The 14,070-nt window shown below is 61.6% G+C and overlaps 6 protein-coding genes across 6 annotated transcripts; 3 read left to right on the forward strand and 3 right to left on the reverse strand.

The window, feature by feature from the left end:
• Positions 1-87: 87 nt before the first annotated feature.
• Positions 88-468, forward strand: EHS24_008915 (uncharacterized protein; the record flags this gene model as incomplete). The annotated part of the gene is made up of 1 exon (XM_028624214.1): positions 88-468. The coding sequence occupies one exon, from the start codon at positions 88-90 to the stop codon at positions 466-468; it is 381 nt and encodes a 126-aa protein (XP_028475286.1).
• Positions 469-1,983: 1,515 nt separating this feature from the next.
• On the reverse strand, positions 1,984-4,637 carry EHS24_008916 (uncharacterized protein; the record flags this gene model as incomplete). The annotated part of the gene is made up of 11 exons (XM_028624215.1): positions 1,984-2,483; positions 2,533-2,602; positions 2,647-2,889; positions 3,005-3,421; positions 3,457-3,498; positions 3,537-3,724; positions 3,777-3,813; positions 3,903-4,004; positions 4,089-4,297; positions 4,434-4,552; positions 4,591-4,637. 11 exons carry the CDS (start codon positions 4,635-4,637, stop codon positions 1,984-1,986), a joined length of 1,974 nt encoding a protein of 657 aa, XP_028475287.1.
• Positions 4,638-5,080: 443 nt separating this feature from the next.
• SAR1 (COPII coat GTPase) lies at positions 5,081-6,499 on the forward strand (the record flags this gene model as incomplete). The annotated part of the gene is made up of 7 exons (XM_028624216.1): positions 5,081-5,092; positions 5,242-5,272; positions 5,330-5,344; positions 5,429-5,472; positions 5,649-5,886; positions 5,994-6,239; positions 6,282-6,499. 7 exons carry the CDS (start codon positions 5,081-5,083, stop codon positions 6,497-6,499), a joined length of 804 nt encoding a protein of 267 aa, XP_028475288.1.
• A 93-nt stretch (positions 6,500-6,592) lies between these two features.
• EHS24_008918 (uncharacterized protein) lies at positions 6,593-8,839 on the reverse strand (the record flags this gene model as incomplete). The annotated part of the gene is made up of 1 exon (XM_028624217.1): positions 6,593-8,839. One exon carries the CDS (start codon positions 8,837-8,839, stop codon positions 6,593-6,595), a length of 2,247 nt encoding a protein of 748 aa, XP_028475289.1.
• Positions 8,840-9,073: 234 nt separating this feature from the next.
• Positions 9,074-10,270, forward strand: EHS24_008919 (uncharacterized protein; the record flags this gene model as incomplete). The annotated part of the gene is made up of 10 exons (XM_028624218.1): positions 9,074-9,098; positions 9,139-9,166; positions 9,204-9,223; positions 9,272-9,323; positions 9,370-9,494; positions 9,536-9,558; positions 9,605-9,634; positions 9,673-9,733; positions 9,842-9,981; positions 10,142-10,270. 10 exons carry the CDS (start codon positions 9,074-9,076, stop codon positions 10,268-10,270), a joined length of 633 nt encoding a protein of 210 aa, XP_028475290.1.
• A 2,283-nt stretch (positions 10,271-12,553) lies between these two features.
• Positions 12,554-14,011, reverse strand: EHS24_008920 (uncharacterized protein; the record flags this gene model as incomplete). Its single annotated transcript, XM_028624219.1, has 3 exons — positions 12,554-13,665; positions 13,713-13,811; positions 13,927-14,011. 3 exons carry the CDS (start codon positions 14,009-14,011, stop codon positions 12,554-12,556), a joined length of 1,296 nt encoding a protein of 431 aa, XP_028475291.1.
• Positions 14,012-14,070: the final 59 nt, after the last annotated feature.

Consider the following 14,070-nt stretch of genomic DNA (forward strand, 5'->3'; position numbering starts at 1 on the left):
GCTGACAACGGTGCTTAGCGCGATGGATCTGGTGGCCGATCCGGCTCCCCTTCAAAGAACAGCTCGCCTGGGTCCGAGTACCCACCAATGCCCGTCCGCCCCACCACCAACAGCAACTCGGCACCAACCTCGGCGTCGGCGACAGGCACACGCAACTCGCCCGCCAGGGAGTACCCTCCCGAGACGTACGAGTCGGCTGTCGAGGAGCTCGAGCCCGAACCCCTGCCTCTGCCCTCGTCAAGCAGGATCGCAGGTGCCGAGCACTTCCGCCGTGGCTCGGCCCCGGCATTCGGACCCCGCAAGGACCTCCCTTCACCTCCCGTAGGCCCCGTCATGCCCGACTTCCACGACATGGTCGACCACCGTCGCCGCGTCAGTGCAGCCAACGCAGACGACGCAGGCGTCGCTACCGTCAAGCGCAAGACCAGCGTCGTCAAGAAGTTCAAGGACCGCGTCGTCAAGGCTTAACCCAAACGAAACCGAAAACAGCCTTGTCTTTCGTTCTGTGTGTGTGTGTTCCTTCTCGTGACACCCCCTCACCTCCGCCCCAACCGCAGCCCCAATACTCTGATATTGTTCGCGTCGTTCCCAGAGTCCCTCGGAGAGACTTTTTGCTCCCTTTTCTTTTCTTTTAATATATAGTGATTGTGTACGTGATGGATTTGTAGGTGAACCCAGGGGGGCAGAAGCGGCGTGGGTAACGTGAGACTGACGCTGCTTGCTGACCGCGACGCTGCAATACACCGAGAATGGTGCGCCGCCCACATGGCACGACCGCCTGGCTGATCTGCTAAAGAGCAGATGGGTGGCGGCGTCGCGTTGCCAGCGCCACATCATGGAATGTGGATGTGGCGTCCATGGGCGCATGGCGCCGCCGTGCGACACGCTGCCGACACCCGGCATGGACCGAATCCCGAGCCGTGCATTGCGCGCAAAATAGCAAAGTGTCGGTGGAGAGTGGGGGGCGCGGGCACTCTCTTCCTCCCCCCGGGGTCGTGTTAGCGAGCGGCGCGCAGCTGCGCAACACCGCAGTCCACGTCGACCATGGCGACTTTGTACGAGCGAGCGAGCGAGCAAGCGAGCGAGGTCGGGCATTGCTGGGCCAAAAGATAACGTTCACGCGCCACGGTGGGTAGTGTATTGCCAAACTGACCAGAACCACCACCAGAAGGAGAAACCACAGCCACGGTCTCTGTCTTTACCGTGGCGCAACATGCTCGCCAGCTCGCCACCGCCGCTGGCGAGGGGCTCCAGTACAGTACCCCGCGCGCGCGCGCGGTGCCCCCCCATGTCCTGCCCATGTGTCCTTGTCCCCTTGACACATGACATGCATGCGCAGGCGGTGCAGGCCTCAGGACACCAGGACACGGGGCACAACTCTGGCCGGCACATTGAGTGGACGAGTGGTAAACGTCCGCAACCCCCCGGCCAGGCCTGCCAGGCCTCTGTGGCCTGGTGTGGCGCCGCAGTTTGCGCGCTAGAACGACTGCGACCGTCGGTCGTATCATGTGGCACAGGGGGGTTTTTCGGGGTGCTCTGGGTTTAGCTCAAGTGGAGTTCTGGAGTCGTGGAGTCGTGGAGACGTAGAGAGGGTAAAAACACGACGACTCCTCTCATGTGTATGGATGGCACCGACGCGGGCCGGCGTGGCGCCGCAGTCTGCAGGTTCCCGAGTTTTTGCATCATGGTCCAGAATGGTCGATGCGTCCGTCGACTACGGGTGTTTGTGTCTGTGCCTCTGTTCTGTCTGGCAGGGGTTTGGCAGCAGGAGCGAGCGATGCGGCAGGGCAGGAGCGGTAGATAAGGACCCATGTGGCATTGTGGCATTTGTGCGTTGTTGAGATGGTCACTCATCTACCAAAAAAAGTCGCAGCCAACGCTCTCCCTCTCTCCCTCTCTCCCTCTCTCTCCCTCTCTCCCTCTCTCCCTCTCTCCCTCTCTCCCTCTCTCCCTCTCTCCCTCTCTCCCTCTCTCCCCCGCTCTCTACGTCCTCGCCACTTGGACCAACTCGGCATCCGCAATCTCAGCCTCGTACACCCCCCTCAGGCCATTGAACCCTATAACCCGCCTGTTGTCGCGCCTGGCCGCCTCCCAGTCCTCGACCGTCAGCCTCGCCTCGGTCACCACGCCGCGGGCCAACAGCTCGGCGCGCGCCGTACCGGCCAACAACGGCGTGGTGGCCGGGTCCAGCGCCGGCGTGAGCCAAGCCTCGCCCAGCCCATCGGCCGTCGGCGTCAAGATGGCAATGTTGGACGTGACGCTCTCGAGCAGCAGGCCGTTGGCGTGCAGCACGACTTCTGGGTACGGCCCTGCCGCGCCGCGTGACGCGGCGCGCGCGGCGCTGTCGGCGTATACCTGCCTGCGCTCGGTCTTGTACAGCCTGTAGCTCGTCTCGGAGGCGAGGACGGGCGACGCGATGGGGTCGAGGTAGAGCTTGCGCGGCGTCGTGGGGCGTGTGGGAGACGGGAGGAACTGGTAAGGTGCTGTTTTTGGCGGTCAGTGGGGTATGACTGGTGGCAGAAACAAACTCACGCGCATTGGCGTCTGGCAGCTGGACTTCGATGGTCGCAATTGGCACCGCTGGCTTGAGCACAACGCGCACCTGTCTGTCAGAACGCGTCCCTCCGCAGCTCGTGCCCGACTCACCCGCCAGTCTCCACAGCCGGTCTTCTCCTTGGCCTCAATAGCACTCTGCACGGCAGCCCACACAGTCTCGTCGCCGGGATACGACCCCCACACCTCACCGTCACGCTGGCGGAAATGCGCGTGGGCCGTCCTCAGCCGCGCCACATGCCGCGGCCAGAGGGGCACAAGGTCGCGAGTCACGGGCACTGTAGGCGTGAGGGAGGACTTGGAAGTGTACCGGGTGGTGGTGAACAGGGGAGGAAGCTAGAAGATTCAAAGTCAGATGCATATTCGTTTCAGAGATCGTGTATTAAATGCTCGCCTCCTGGGACGTAGCCTGCGTCTGAGTCTGGGTCTGGGTCTGGGTCTGGTTCTCCACCTGGGTCTGGGCGGGAGCAGGAGCGACATCGGCGGCGACAGCCGGGGTGGCGATGGGAGCGGCAATGTCGACAGCAGCGGGGACAGCGGGGACAGCGGCAGAGGCGGGGACAGCGGCGGCAGCAGGGACAGCAGTCGACGAGCCGGTAGCTACAGACGGAGTGACGGTGTGGTGCGTCGGCGCCTTCGGGTTGATGCTGTCGGCAAAGCTGAACAACCTGCCGGCAAGGTTATCGGCCAGCTGCTGCATGTGCGGGTGCTCGCCCTTGGCAAAGGCCGAGCCGGCAGCGAAAGCAGCAGGGGCGGCAGCAGGAGCCGCCACAGGAGCCACAGCAGCGTGCGACTTGGCGTGCATGGGGATTCCAGCGGCAGCAGCCAGGGGGGCAGGAGTGGCCGAGCCGGGGGTGACGGGGACAGTCTAAAGTCAGCTTGATCCGTCCCAAATAAGCTCACCTTGTCGCCCTCGGACCAGGTGAAGCCGTAACCAGCACCAGCCTGCCGTCAGCTAACCGTTAGGCATGGACCAAGCTTACCGGGAAGGTCCACGCCTGAAGCGCCTTGACGGCCGCAGGACCCCACTCCATCGCCCGGCCTGGGTCCGCGTTGGCCGCAGCATCGCCGAGATCAATAATCTGGATCAGGCTGGCGTTCTTCTCGCCAATGAACCCGGCGTTGACACCGTTGGCAACCAGGGCCTTGATGGGCTCGTAAAAGTTGTCGACTGGGGTGTGTTAGCAGGTAAGACGTTGCGGAAGAAATACCTGCACACTCACTGTTAAGGAGCATGACAGGGAGCTGGTGCATGCCAATCTGGTCATTTGTTAGCCTCGTCCTTGCTGTCACAGGCAGCGAACATCCAGGCCGCGCGCGGCACGTTGCCCCGCTGTGCGGTCGCCCACCTGGTTCCAAGTGACCATCTCGAAGAGCTCCTCAAAGGTGCCAAAGCCACCGGGGAGGACGACAAAGCCGCCGGTCGAGAGCTTGGCCATGAGGGCCTTGCGCTGGGTTTGTTAGCGAGTAGAGAAAGTGTCGAGGTGACATGTCCGAAAGAAGAACCACCTCGCTTGCTGTAAGCAGCAACTCACCTCGTGCATGCTTCCAACGACGCTCATGGAAAGACGGCCCTGGAAGTCGTCGGCAAGGAGGTCCGCGCCCTTGCCCTCAGAGCTCGCGGGAACGGCGCTGGTCGGGGCGCCAGCCACGGGAGTGGCCTCGGACGCACGGCCAACGAGGGCGCGAGGAAGCACACCGTGGACCACACCGCCGGCCTCGAGGGCCGCGTGCGAGACAACGCCTGGTTAGATGTCAGTAAAAGGTGGGCTGGTCGGAAGTGGGCTGCGCCACGTTCGTGGATCAAGTCGAGGTGGATACAGGCATCGCTGTTGCACCCACGCCCACGCTTGCACACGCTTATCCGAAACAACACCCACCCATCAGACCACGACGACCACCGCCGTACACGAGGGGCATGTTGGCCGTGGCCAGCGACGAGCCGACACTGAGTGCCGCGGCTGTGTAGATGACATTGGTGCCCGGGGACGACGCGCAGCTGGGCGGGTGAGATTAAACAACGACTGGCAAGCTCACAATACGCAGACAGGCTTGTCAAATCCCGTTGGGAAGGAGAAGCTCATGGCGGGATGGGGGGATGGAGAGGAAGGTGTTGTTGCGAGGAGAAGAAGCACAGATACCGACTCTAGTCACGGAGCCTGCCTTGCCTGGCTTGGCGGCCATCCCGACTCGAACCCGACGTCACATACTCAACCGTCCGGAGCCGCGCGGGGTCTCCAGACGGCATCAAAAAAGCGCCACGCGCGGGGATATGTAATATGCGGGATTTGCCACGTGCCCAGCATTCCCACGGTCCACCTCCCACCGCCCGGCCCCCAGCAGCAAGCGGCCCCGAACCTCCACGCCGCGGCCGCGCCACAATAGCCACACACGCCTCTCCAAGTGAACCAGAGAGACGCTGTCGTCTGTTTCATCACTTCACCTCTAACAACAAAGACCATCCCGGGCGCGTCAGCGTTGAACTCTTGTCTCGTTCACCTTACCCCCCACTACACATAGACCCGCCATGTTCATCCTCGTGCGTCCCGCATCCTCTGCCGTGCGCGGCGGGGCAGACGACAAGCGTTCGCAAGGTCGTCCACGGACGCGCGCGCGCTTATCCGACACCTTCCGCGGGCCCCAGGGGATTGAGAAAGAAAGGTCACAGCAAAGCTAACGCCACTACAGAACTGGTTCTGGGACATTCTCTCCCAGCTCGGTAAGTTGCTGCAGCTAGTTTGCTATTCGCGATGAGGTAGCTGACAGTGATTTCCAGGCCTCATGAACAAGAGTATGTGTCGTCGCGCGGCCACGGCCTCGACTTTCCCGAGATCCGCACCACGCCCTAGCCATGCTGCTTTACTGACCTGAATAGACGCCAAGCTCCTGTTCCTCGGCCTCGACAACGCTGGCAAGACCGTGAGTGGCAAAAGGAGCGACCGAGGGTGCCCGCCTTCGCGCGGTGATGGAGAAGCAAAAGCGCTCGCGCTCGTGCCATCACCGAGACCTTCGGGTGGCGCTGCTGCACGCAGTGTGCACCTTGCGCCCAGTCTCTCATGGCCGTCATCGTCGCACCAGTACTGACGTACCCAAAGACCCTCCTCCACATGCTCAAGAACGACCGCCTGGCAACCCTCCAGCCCACCCTCCACCCCACTTCGGAGGAGCTTGCCATTGGCAACGTCCGCTTCACCACCTACGACCTCGGAGGCCACATGCAGGCCCGCCGTCTCTGGCGCGACTACTTCCCCGAGGTTGACGGCATTGTCTTCCTTGTCGACTCGGCCGACACCGAGCGCTTCAACGAGAGCAAGGCTGAGCTCGACTCGCTTCGTGAGTAGGACAACCAGCCAGCTGGTAGAGGAGGAGGTCCCGTTTGCCACGGGCCATACCGCCTTTCAACGCGCCATCGTGCGTGTGCCCAGCTAACGCCGTCTCAGTCTCGATCGAGGCCCTCGCCAACGTTCCCTTCCTCATCCTCGGTAACAAGATCGACGCCGGCGGCGCCGTCTCGGAGGAGGAGCTCCGCCACTCGCTCGGTCTCTACCAGACCACCGGCAAGGGCAAGGTCCCTCTCCGGGACATCCGCCCCATCGAGGTCTTCATGTGCTCGGTCGTCATGCGCCAGGGCTACGGCGAAGGCTTCCGCTGGCTCAGCCAATACGTGGGTCTGAAGACTGCGTTATGTGAGAGAGCCCCGCTGACCTCGTTTTTTCTTTCTTTCTCAGATTTAAATGCCAATCCCTCCCCCTCCTCCAGCGCGTGGCTTAGAGGCGTGTCGGCGTCGAGAGGTCCGAGGGTCCCGAGGTCCGACGCTACCCAGACGGACCCACCCTACGACGAGCCCATAATTCCTGCCGATGACATGATGCATCCTGATCGCATAATGTCGTCTACGTATGTAGTGGAACGGGTGAACAAGAAGGAAGAGCAGGAGAACGACTGATGGGATGGGTTGGGTGGGGTTGTGGAAAGGAAAAATAAATAAATGTGTGTGTTCGTGGGGTCTCTCTTCTACTCTGCTGCTGCTCTCTTTTGTCTACTTGCGCGATCGCGTTTGGCGCGGGGTAGCGCTCACCGCGCGCGTGGTCCGCCTACGCGTGGGCGAGCCCGCGACACTGCTTCCCGCGACGCTCGGCGTCGGGCTCCCCCTGTCGCTGGCCGCGACGGTCCGCCTTGTCCTGCGGCCCGTGGCCGGCAGGTCTCCGGCCACACTCCCATCGTCTGTCATCTCGCTCATGGCGCGCGTGGTGCGGCGCGTGGCCGGCGTAGATGCCGGTGTGGGCTTGGACGCAGCCTTGGCGCGCACGCGCTTGGGCTCGGGCGCGCTGGGCTCGGGCTCGTCCAGGTGAGCCTTTGCTGCCGACCGGGTGCTGCGGGGGGGCTTGGCGTCAAACGCGCCCGGGAAGTGAGGTTCCTCGGTCTCGGCCGTCTCGGCCGTCGAGGCGCGAGATGCGCGCCCGACACCGCGAGTAGTACGTTTCGTCGGGGTGGTGTCGGCCTCGACGGTGGGGGTTGGAGAAGCCTCCTTGACATGGGCGGTGGCGCGACGAGTGCGGCGTGCGGGAGTCTTCTCGACAACGGGGGCAGGAGTGGGCGGCGCAGGCTCGTCCTCGGGGATGGGAGGTTCGGAGGGGGCCTGCATGAGGGTGTCCTCGTTGTCCTCGGGGGCCTCGGAGCGGCGGCGGCTGGACCGGCGAGGAGTGTCGTCGATAATGCGCTTGGGCTTGCGTGCCGGAACAGGCTTGGACGATGAGGCGGGAGGATGGAAGGGGTTGGCTGTCACGCGAGGAGGCGGCGAGGCAGCGCGCTGAACTGGCGGAGGAGCAGGGACAGCCTCCGGAGTGAGGAGGCGGGGTGCGCGAACGGGCGATGGCTGCTTGGATGGCGCCGGCGAGCCGATGGTACGCGTAGGAGACGTGGGTCGAGGGGAGGCAATGGGGGCCGCAGCGAAGCGGGGAGGGCCGCCGAACGGCGATGAGGTACCAGTGCGCGATGGGGTGCCGTTGCTGCTGGCAATGTTGCGGAGTGCTGGTGCGCGGATCGGCGTGGGTGCGACGACACGAGCGGGGGTCGATGGCGCGGCGACAGGAGGAGCCGCTGGTGCGGCAGCCGAAGCCGAAGCAGACGCCGAGCGGTCGGCAGCGACATCGATCCACGATCTCGACATGTCCACATCACCGCTCTCGCCATTGGCAACATGCTCGACCGCACGGTCGCCAAGGAGGATGCGGCGCTGGGCCTCGGGGAGAATGTCAATAAACTCGCGGACCATCTCGCGGCGACGCTGGCGGTCGGCGGCAGAAGCGGCGTCGGTGCCAGCAAGCTCCTTGTCGAGAGCAAGCGTCTCTTCATACTTTCCGTCATGGACTAGACGCAAAGTAACAAGGTCGTGCAGGAGGGAGCGGGCAGGTGCGCTAATGTCACGCGGGGGCTGGGCCAGGAGCTGGACGAGGTGGGCGTGCTCCTCGTCCGAGAGAGCGAGGTGGAGGAGCTCGCGCAGCGCCTTGGGCTGAGCAGTGTATGTTCCCCTTCCTGCTGGGGAGCGGGGAGCACCGAGGGACCAGCACCAGACGGCCTCGCGCGCCTTGGTGCGTGCGTCGGTGTCGTCGAGAGCGCGGATCTTGCCAAACGCAGCAGACATGCCGGCCACCGAGGCCGCAGCAAGAAGGGCGGCGTCCTTCTCCACCTTGCTCTCCAGCTCACGGGGAGTGAGGAAGGCATGCACGAGGTTGAGCGAGTGGGATGGCGGCGCGACAAGCGTGGTCAGCGCACCAACAATCTCGGGCACAAAGTTGACGGCGGGGATGGACGGGTCGCGAAGGCACTCGACAGCCAGATCCCACTCTCCGTGGTCGAGGTGCCAGTAGCCATCGATGAACAGGCGCCAGGTGCGGGGCAGGCAACGTGCGCGGGCAAAGGCAGCGGCGCGCGGGTGGGTGTCCGGGTTGGAGCCGGCATCGACATCCATAGTGTCCACAGTCTGGCTGCTGGTGCTCCATGCCGCGGCATCGGCATCGCGAGCAAGGTAGTACACAAAGCAGTCGCGCTTCAGACGGTCGACGTTGCTTCCATGGATAGCAGCGAGGAGGTGACGGAAGCCGCTTGGCGAGGCGGGAGGGTAGAGAGCCGGTCCGTCAACGTCTGCGAATGCGAGCAGGCGATCGAGGAAGAGCTTGCCGCCCAGGGCCGCACGCCGGGCCGCAGTTTCTGTCACTGCGCCATCTCCATATGGAAGTGCGGAGAGGTCGAATGGGCGAAGAAGGGCCGCTGGCACGTCGCCCATGGTGAGTGATGCGAGCGATGAGGATGCGGATGGAGGTTGCTTGGTGCAAGACGTCAACAGCAGCCAGAAATCAGCGACACACTGATGGCCGAGTGCCACAACGGCGGCGATATCGCCCGCCGGCGGGAGTATTCCACCGTCCGTCCCGGTGGAGGTGGTTCACCTTGCAATGTTGAGTAAAGGCTATGAGGACAGGCATTGTTGACATCGAGCAGCCTGCGAGACACAAACACAATGGTCCTTTTCTTCACATCTACAGGTATGCAGCTGGACCATGGTCTCTGTAGCTGACAACACAGCCGTCAGCCCCCCGGTTACCATCTACATGTAGGCGAAACCCCGTTGCAGCAGCTGACGTTCGAAGGGGCCGGGACAAGGTCGAGAGTGCGTTGACGCCGATACGCGATGGGATCTGGCACTAACCAGTGGCAGACGAGGAACTGCTCAAATACGGTCTCCCAACTGATGTGTGGTTCCACGTCGAGTGCGTCTCAGCCATGTGCTCAATAACTCTCTGACACGTCCCACAGCAAGCTCTCGTCCGCACACGTCTACCTGCGCCAGTCCGAGGGCGAGCCACACGGCGATTGGGACAACCTCCCTGCCGCACTGATCAACGATGCTGCCCAGCTCGTAAAGGCAAACAGTATTGAGGGTGAGCTTGGGTCCTCACGAACGGCTTGAGCTGACAGACAGGTAACAAGAAGGATAACATTACGGTGCGGACATGACCTGATCTACCATCCGCACGGTTCTGACATTCAGGTTATCTGGACCCCGTTCACCAACCTCAAGGTAGGCCCATAAAGGTTCCATAGTAGCTGATAGCGTAGAAAACCGGTGACATGGCAGTGGGACAGGTCTCTTTCCACGCGGACAAGAAGGTCAAGCGGGGTAAGTTGGCGAGGGCAGACGGTTGTTATCTTCCGACAGTCCTCGACACATTTAGTCACTGGCAAAAAAAAAAAACGACGCTGGAATCCAACTGACACGCATGTGCAGTAAAGGTCGTGACCCGCGACAATGTAGTTGTCAACCGCCTGAACAAGACCAAGGTCGAGAAGGAGGTGGACCACGAGTCGGAGCGCCAGGAGCGTCTGCGTGCCGAGGGCCGCAAGAAGAAGGCTTCAGCCATTGAGCAGGTTGGTATTGGGTGTGTGTTGGGCGAGAAGAGACTGGAACTGGAAGCCGGATCCCAAAGTGGGCAGGTACGGGAAGCCGTGTGCCAATACCTGCCACCCCAGAGGAACAGCTTTTCGCTCAGCGACGCCCCAATCTTTCTGAATCGTGGCTAACGTTCAGCAACGCGTCGCCGACGAGCAGAAGAAGAAGTGGGCCGAGGAAAAGTCGGCGCGCACATACGAGGGCATGTTCACTGAAGAGGCCATTGAGGGGGCAAGGGAGGAGTGGAGTGACGACGATTTTATGTAACGAGGAGGGAGCCGAGGTCACGGGGGTGGAGATGTGAGGAGAGGGGCTATACGACTTGGACCAGTCGCGCACAAGCCGCGACGGGGCACTGTCGAACATGGGGAGATCGAGGAGAGCACGCTGGATGTGATACCATTTTTGTTTTGTTGGTTTTAGCAGATGGGTTGACAGTCGGTGCAGCACTGGAACAACGAGGGTACGAGCGGTAAGCGTTGAGCAGCCTGCTCACGTCACGGTTGTGCACCTGACGTGCTTTAAAAAAAGAAGAGCCCAGAGAGGACGTGTTGGCGCGTATTTTAAGAGTGGAGAAGAGGTGGTGTGCGACAGAGAGGCTGCCGGAGCGTCTAATGGATGCACTAGTGTTGCTTGCCAATGGTGGCTCGACTGACGTGTCATTCAGGCTCCTTCTCGCTTGCGGCTTCTGGGGATATCTCCGGCACCTAATTTCTATCCTCGTCACTCTGAACAGCGTTCTTTCAAAAGCAGAACATTCTTACAAGCCTTGAGGACTGGGATACATCGATTAGAGACGTGGTACGTCTGGCGTCGCCGAGCACAAGTAACCACATGGAATACCGGTGTTGCAGTGGAAAAATGCGACGAAAATGAATCAGGCGTGCGAATTGGCCTCGGACGGTCGGTGGCCTCGGCCCGACCAACCAACGGGCTGCCCGCTCCGAAGAAGGCATCACAAGGGCCACAAGGTTGTGCAGACACCGAACAATAGCGGACGAGGGATGATGAATGGGTGACCCCAAAGCCAGCTTTGGGTTGGTGGCAGGTTTGTGTCGGTGGCACTCGGTGGCCGGTGGCCTGCGTGGTGACACTGACACTGGCGTTCATTCCTTGGAATCAGCACTGGTGACACCTGGAACTGGCTGGAAACTGGCGTCTGCAACCGACGGTGGCTGGGGAGAACCCAATACGACTGTGATTTTCCGCACCTCTCACCCGCAGCGACGCAACAACTCGTCTCCATCTATCCCGCACCATGCTGTCTGTCCCCGATGTTCCCACCTCAGGTCGGTGGATCCTGGTGGAAGACAACCCAGCCCCTGATGTCCGTCGCCTGGCCAGCGCCAAGGTACCCCAGTGTGCGCCATCGCTGCGCCAAGGGCTGCCCCCGCGAACCACACCACACACACTTAGCCGTGCAGAGTTTGCACATGAGGACAGGGAGCGTGTGAACTTGTGCAGGATCGGGAGGGCATCCTCGGCGCCCTCTGAAAGCACGAGGGGCTTACGGGAGGAAGCCAGTACGAGGCGAATGACGACAGTTGGGGGTGTGGGAGGGGCCAGACGGACAGGATGTGGTCAGCCAACACGTCGTCTGAGGCGGAGAAACGTCCCTCAATGTGCTCTCCCTGCCAGACCGCCACGCCGCACGGCGCCACACCGCTGATGTCAGCCTGGAACGGGCCCCCATTTGACATACGTCAGCCGTATTGCGGCAGCCACTGGCGAACAGCGTACGCAACGGATGGGAGTGTTGCATGGCCGGACGATCTCTTGCTGTGCTGTGTTGCTGTGGAGCGGAGTGCGGCATGCGTTAACGTGACGACAACGTTTACAGCATGGTGGCCAAGGGCTTTTCCCCAGCCTCGGCAGTGGGTGTGGGAGGGGCCGCAGGCCGGTCCCTGTCTCTGGCGGAGGGCGACCTGTATTGCCAATTGTACATGGGGGGCTGTTGTGCTCCCTCCGCCGACAGCCCTGTTGACACACCTGTTCCTTGGCTGTTGTGCCTCGTATAGACCACGGCGGACGGTCGGCGGCAGAGACATGGTCGGAGGCTACGGAACATGGCTGAGGGATCTTGCGCCACCGTGTGCCCTCCGACGCGATTCCGGCGTTCGCTGGATTTCACTCCTGGTATTTGGTACCAACTCCAGTGAACCGGTCGTCTTATGTAGGCCACACACTGGAAACCCACTCGGTACCAATCATGCCGGACACGTAAAGTCATGAAATTACTATTGTAAAGGTGCATCCGATCGCTGGGTTGATCCACAAGAATAATTCCTTTGCCATGCTGCTCTTCCGTGCCACTAGAAAGCTCGGGAGAGAACTAAAATAAAAAAACAAAACAAAAACAAAACCGGGGCTGTAAAACACTCTCCTCTACTGGAGCGGGCGTCCCTTCACACACGCGTTCCGTCTCGTCGTATTACTCCGGTCCCCCAATGGCTTCCACTTGCCGGCTGTTCCCCTCCAATTGCCCAGCGTGGTGCGTGTCGGCGGCGACATTGCTTGCAATTATGCAACGATGATGGCGTGCGGCGTCTCTCATGGCTCTTCTGGTGCAGGTTCGTACCGGTGGCCATCGCGTACCCTCTCGCGGTCTCGGTGGTTACGGTCGCGATTTCGCTGGCGGTGATCGTGTTCGTGGTCGAGGCGCTCCACTCGGTCGCGTTTCGGTTGGATGGCCGAGGAAGAACCCTCTCTGGCAGCCTCGCGGCTTTCACGCCGTTCCCCGCGTGCACGCTTGCGTCGCTCTTCCTCGTCTGGACCACTCTCCCGACGGTTGCGTGAGGTGCCAAAGGACCCAAGTTCAGAGTCCCTTGTACGTCTATTGGACGTGGAAGGCGATTCGGGTTTGCCGTTGGACTCGCGACGCTTTTTGCCGTCAGACGGGGGTTGGGGAGGCGAGTCGATCATGATGGCTCCGTCTTCGCGATGAACACGGGCATCACTTCCACTCTCGCCGCCTTGCGTGTCACTGAAGCCGTGGCCGCTGCGTTCGCTACGCTGCTGGTCGCTGCCTTGGGTGGTAGTCGGTCCACTCGGCTCATCATTGTCGTTGCCGCTATCGCTAGACCTGCCATCTTGAGACTTGTCAGAGCGTTTGCGTCCCTTGCCGCGTCGTCGGACCGTCTTCTCATACTCGCATTCAGACGTTCGCTTGATCTTGATGCAGGCGTCACACGGCTTGCCGCCCGAGCACTTGACTTTACGTGACCGGCACGGATGACACGAGATCATCTGCCGGTGTCTCATGATCGGTTGCAGGGCAGCCGGAACACCTGTACCGGATGGTGGCCGGCCAAGAAGCGGTAGACCATGCGAAGGAGGCGATGTGGCATGCTCGTGCTTTATCGGCGGGTACATTAGCGCCCTGCCTGGATGTGGGGGCGAGGGCGTGTAATACGGCGGCAACTGTTGCGCCTGGGGCGCAGGCGAGTAAAAGTCGTTGTATCGTTGAGGGCCACTTGGTGGACGCTGGGGCTGCATGTGATTTGGAGGGCCCAAGGGAGGGCCAACCATTGCCGGACCGCCACCACGATCTCCATAGTCAGGTGCGGGACGGTCTCCAAAACGCATGCGGTCGTCATCACGAGTTTTGAAGTGCTCGCCTGGTCGTTCTCGATTATCTGGGCGGTAGAGCGGGACTCGGCGGTCTATCGACGTTAGCACTCAAACATATAGCAAGCTTCTCGGTACTCACAAACAGCGTTGTCAAGGGTTACGGATCCCTCAGATACATCGATAAGAGCGTCATCGTAGCCGCGTCGATAAGCGTCAGCGACCTCTGGTGGCCAGCGGCCTGTGTCTCGAGAGGGGGGGAGGGGCGTGAAAAATCTGTGAGGTTGGACGGGGCTACAGTCCAGGGGGAACATGTCAAAATTTGGTATCAATAATACACCACAGCAGACACGTACAGAGGCGGTGTGCGAGAGGGCGGTGGTGGGGGTCCGTCTCGAGAATCGATTCTGGACGGGCGAAGCGAGGGCGGTGACACCGCATAGTTGGGCCCTGGGCCTGCGCTACCAGAGGGCCCGTAACCCGGTGGGGTTAATGGCCTA

Source organism: Apiotrichum porosum (genome assembly GCF_003942205.1).
Source record: "Apiotrichum porosum strain DSM 27194 chromosome Unknown scaffold_8, whole genome shotgun sequence".
NCBI lineage: Eukaryota > Fungi > Basidiomycota > Tremellomycetes > Trichosporonales > Trichosporonaceae > Apiotrichum > Apiotrichum porosum.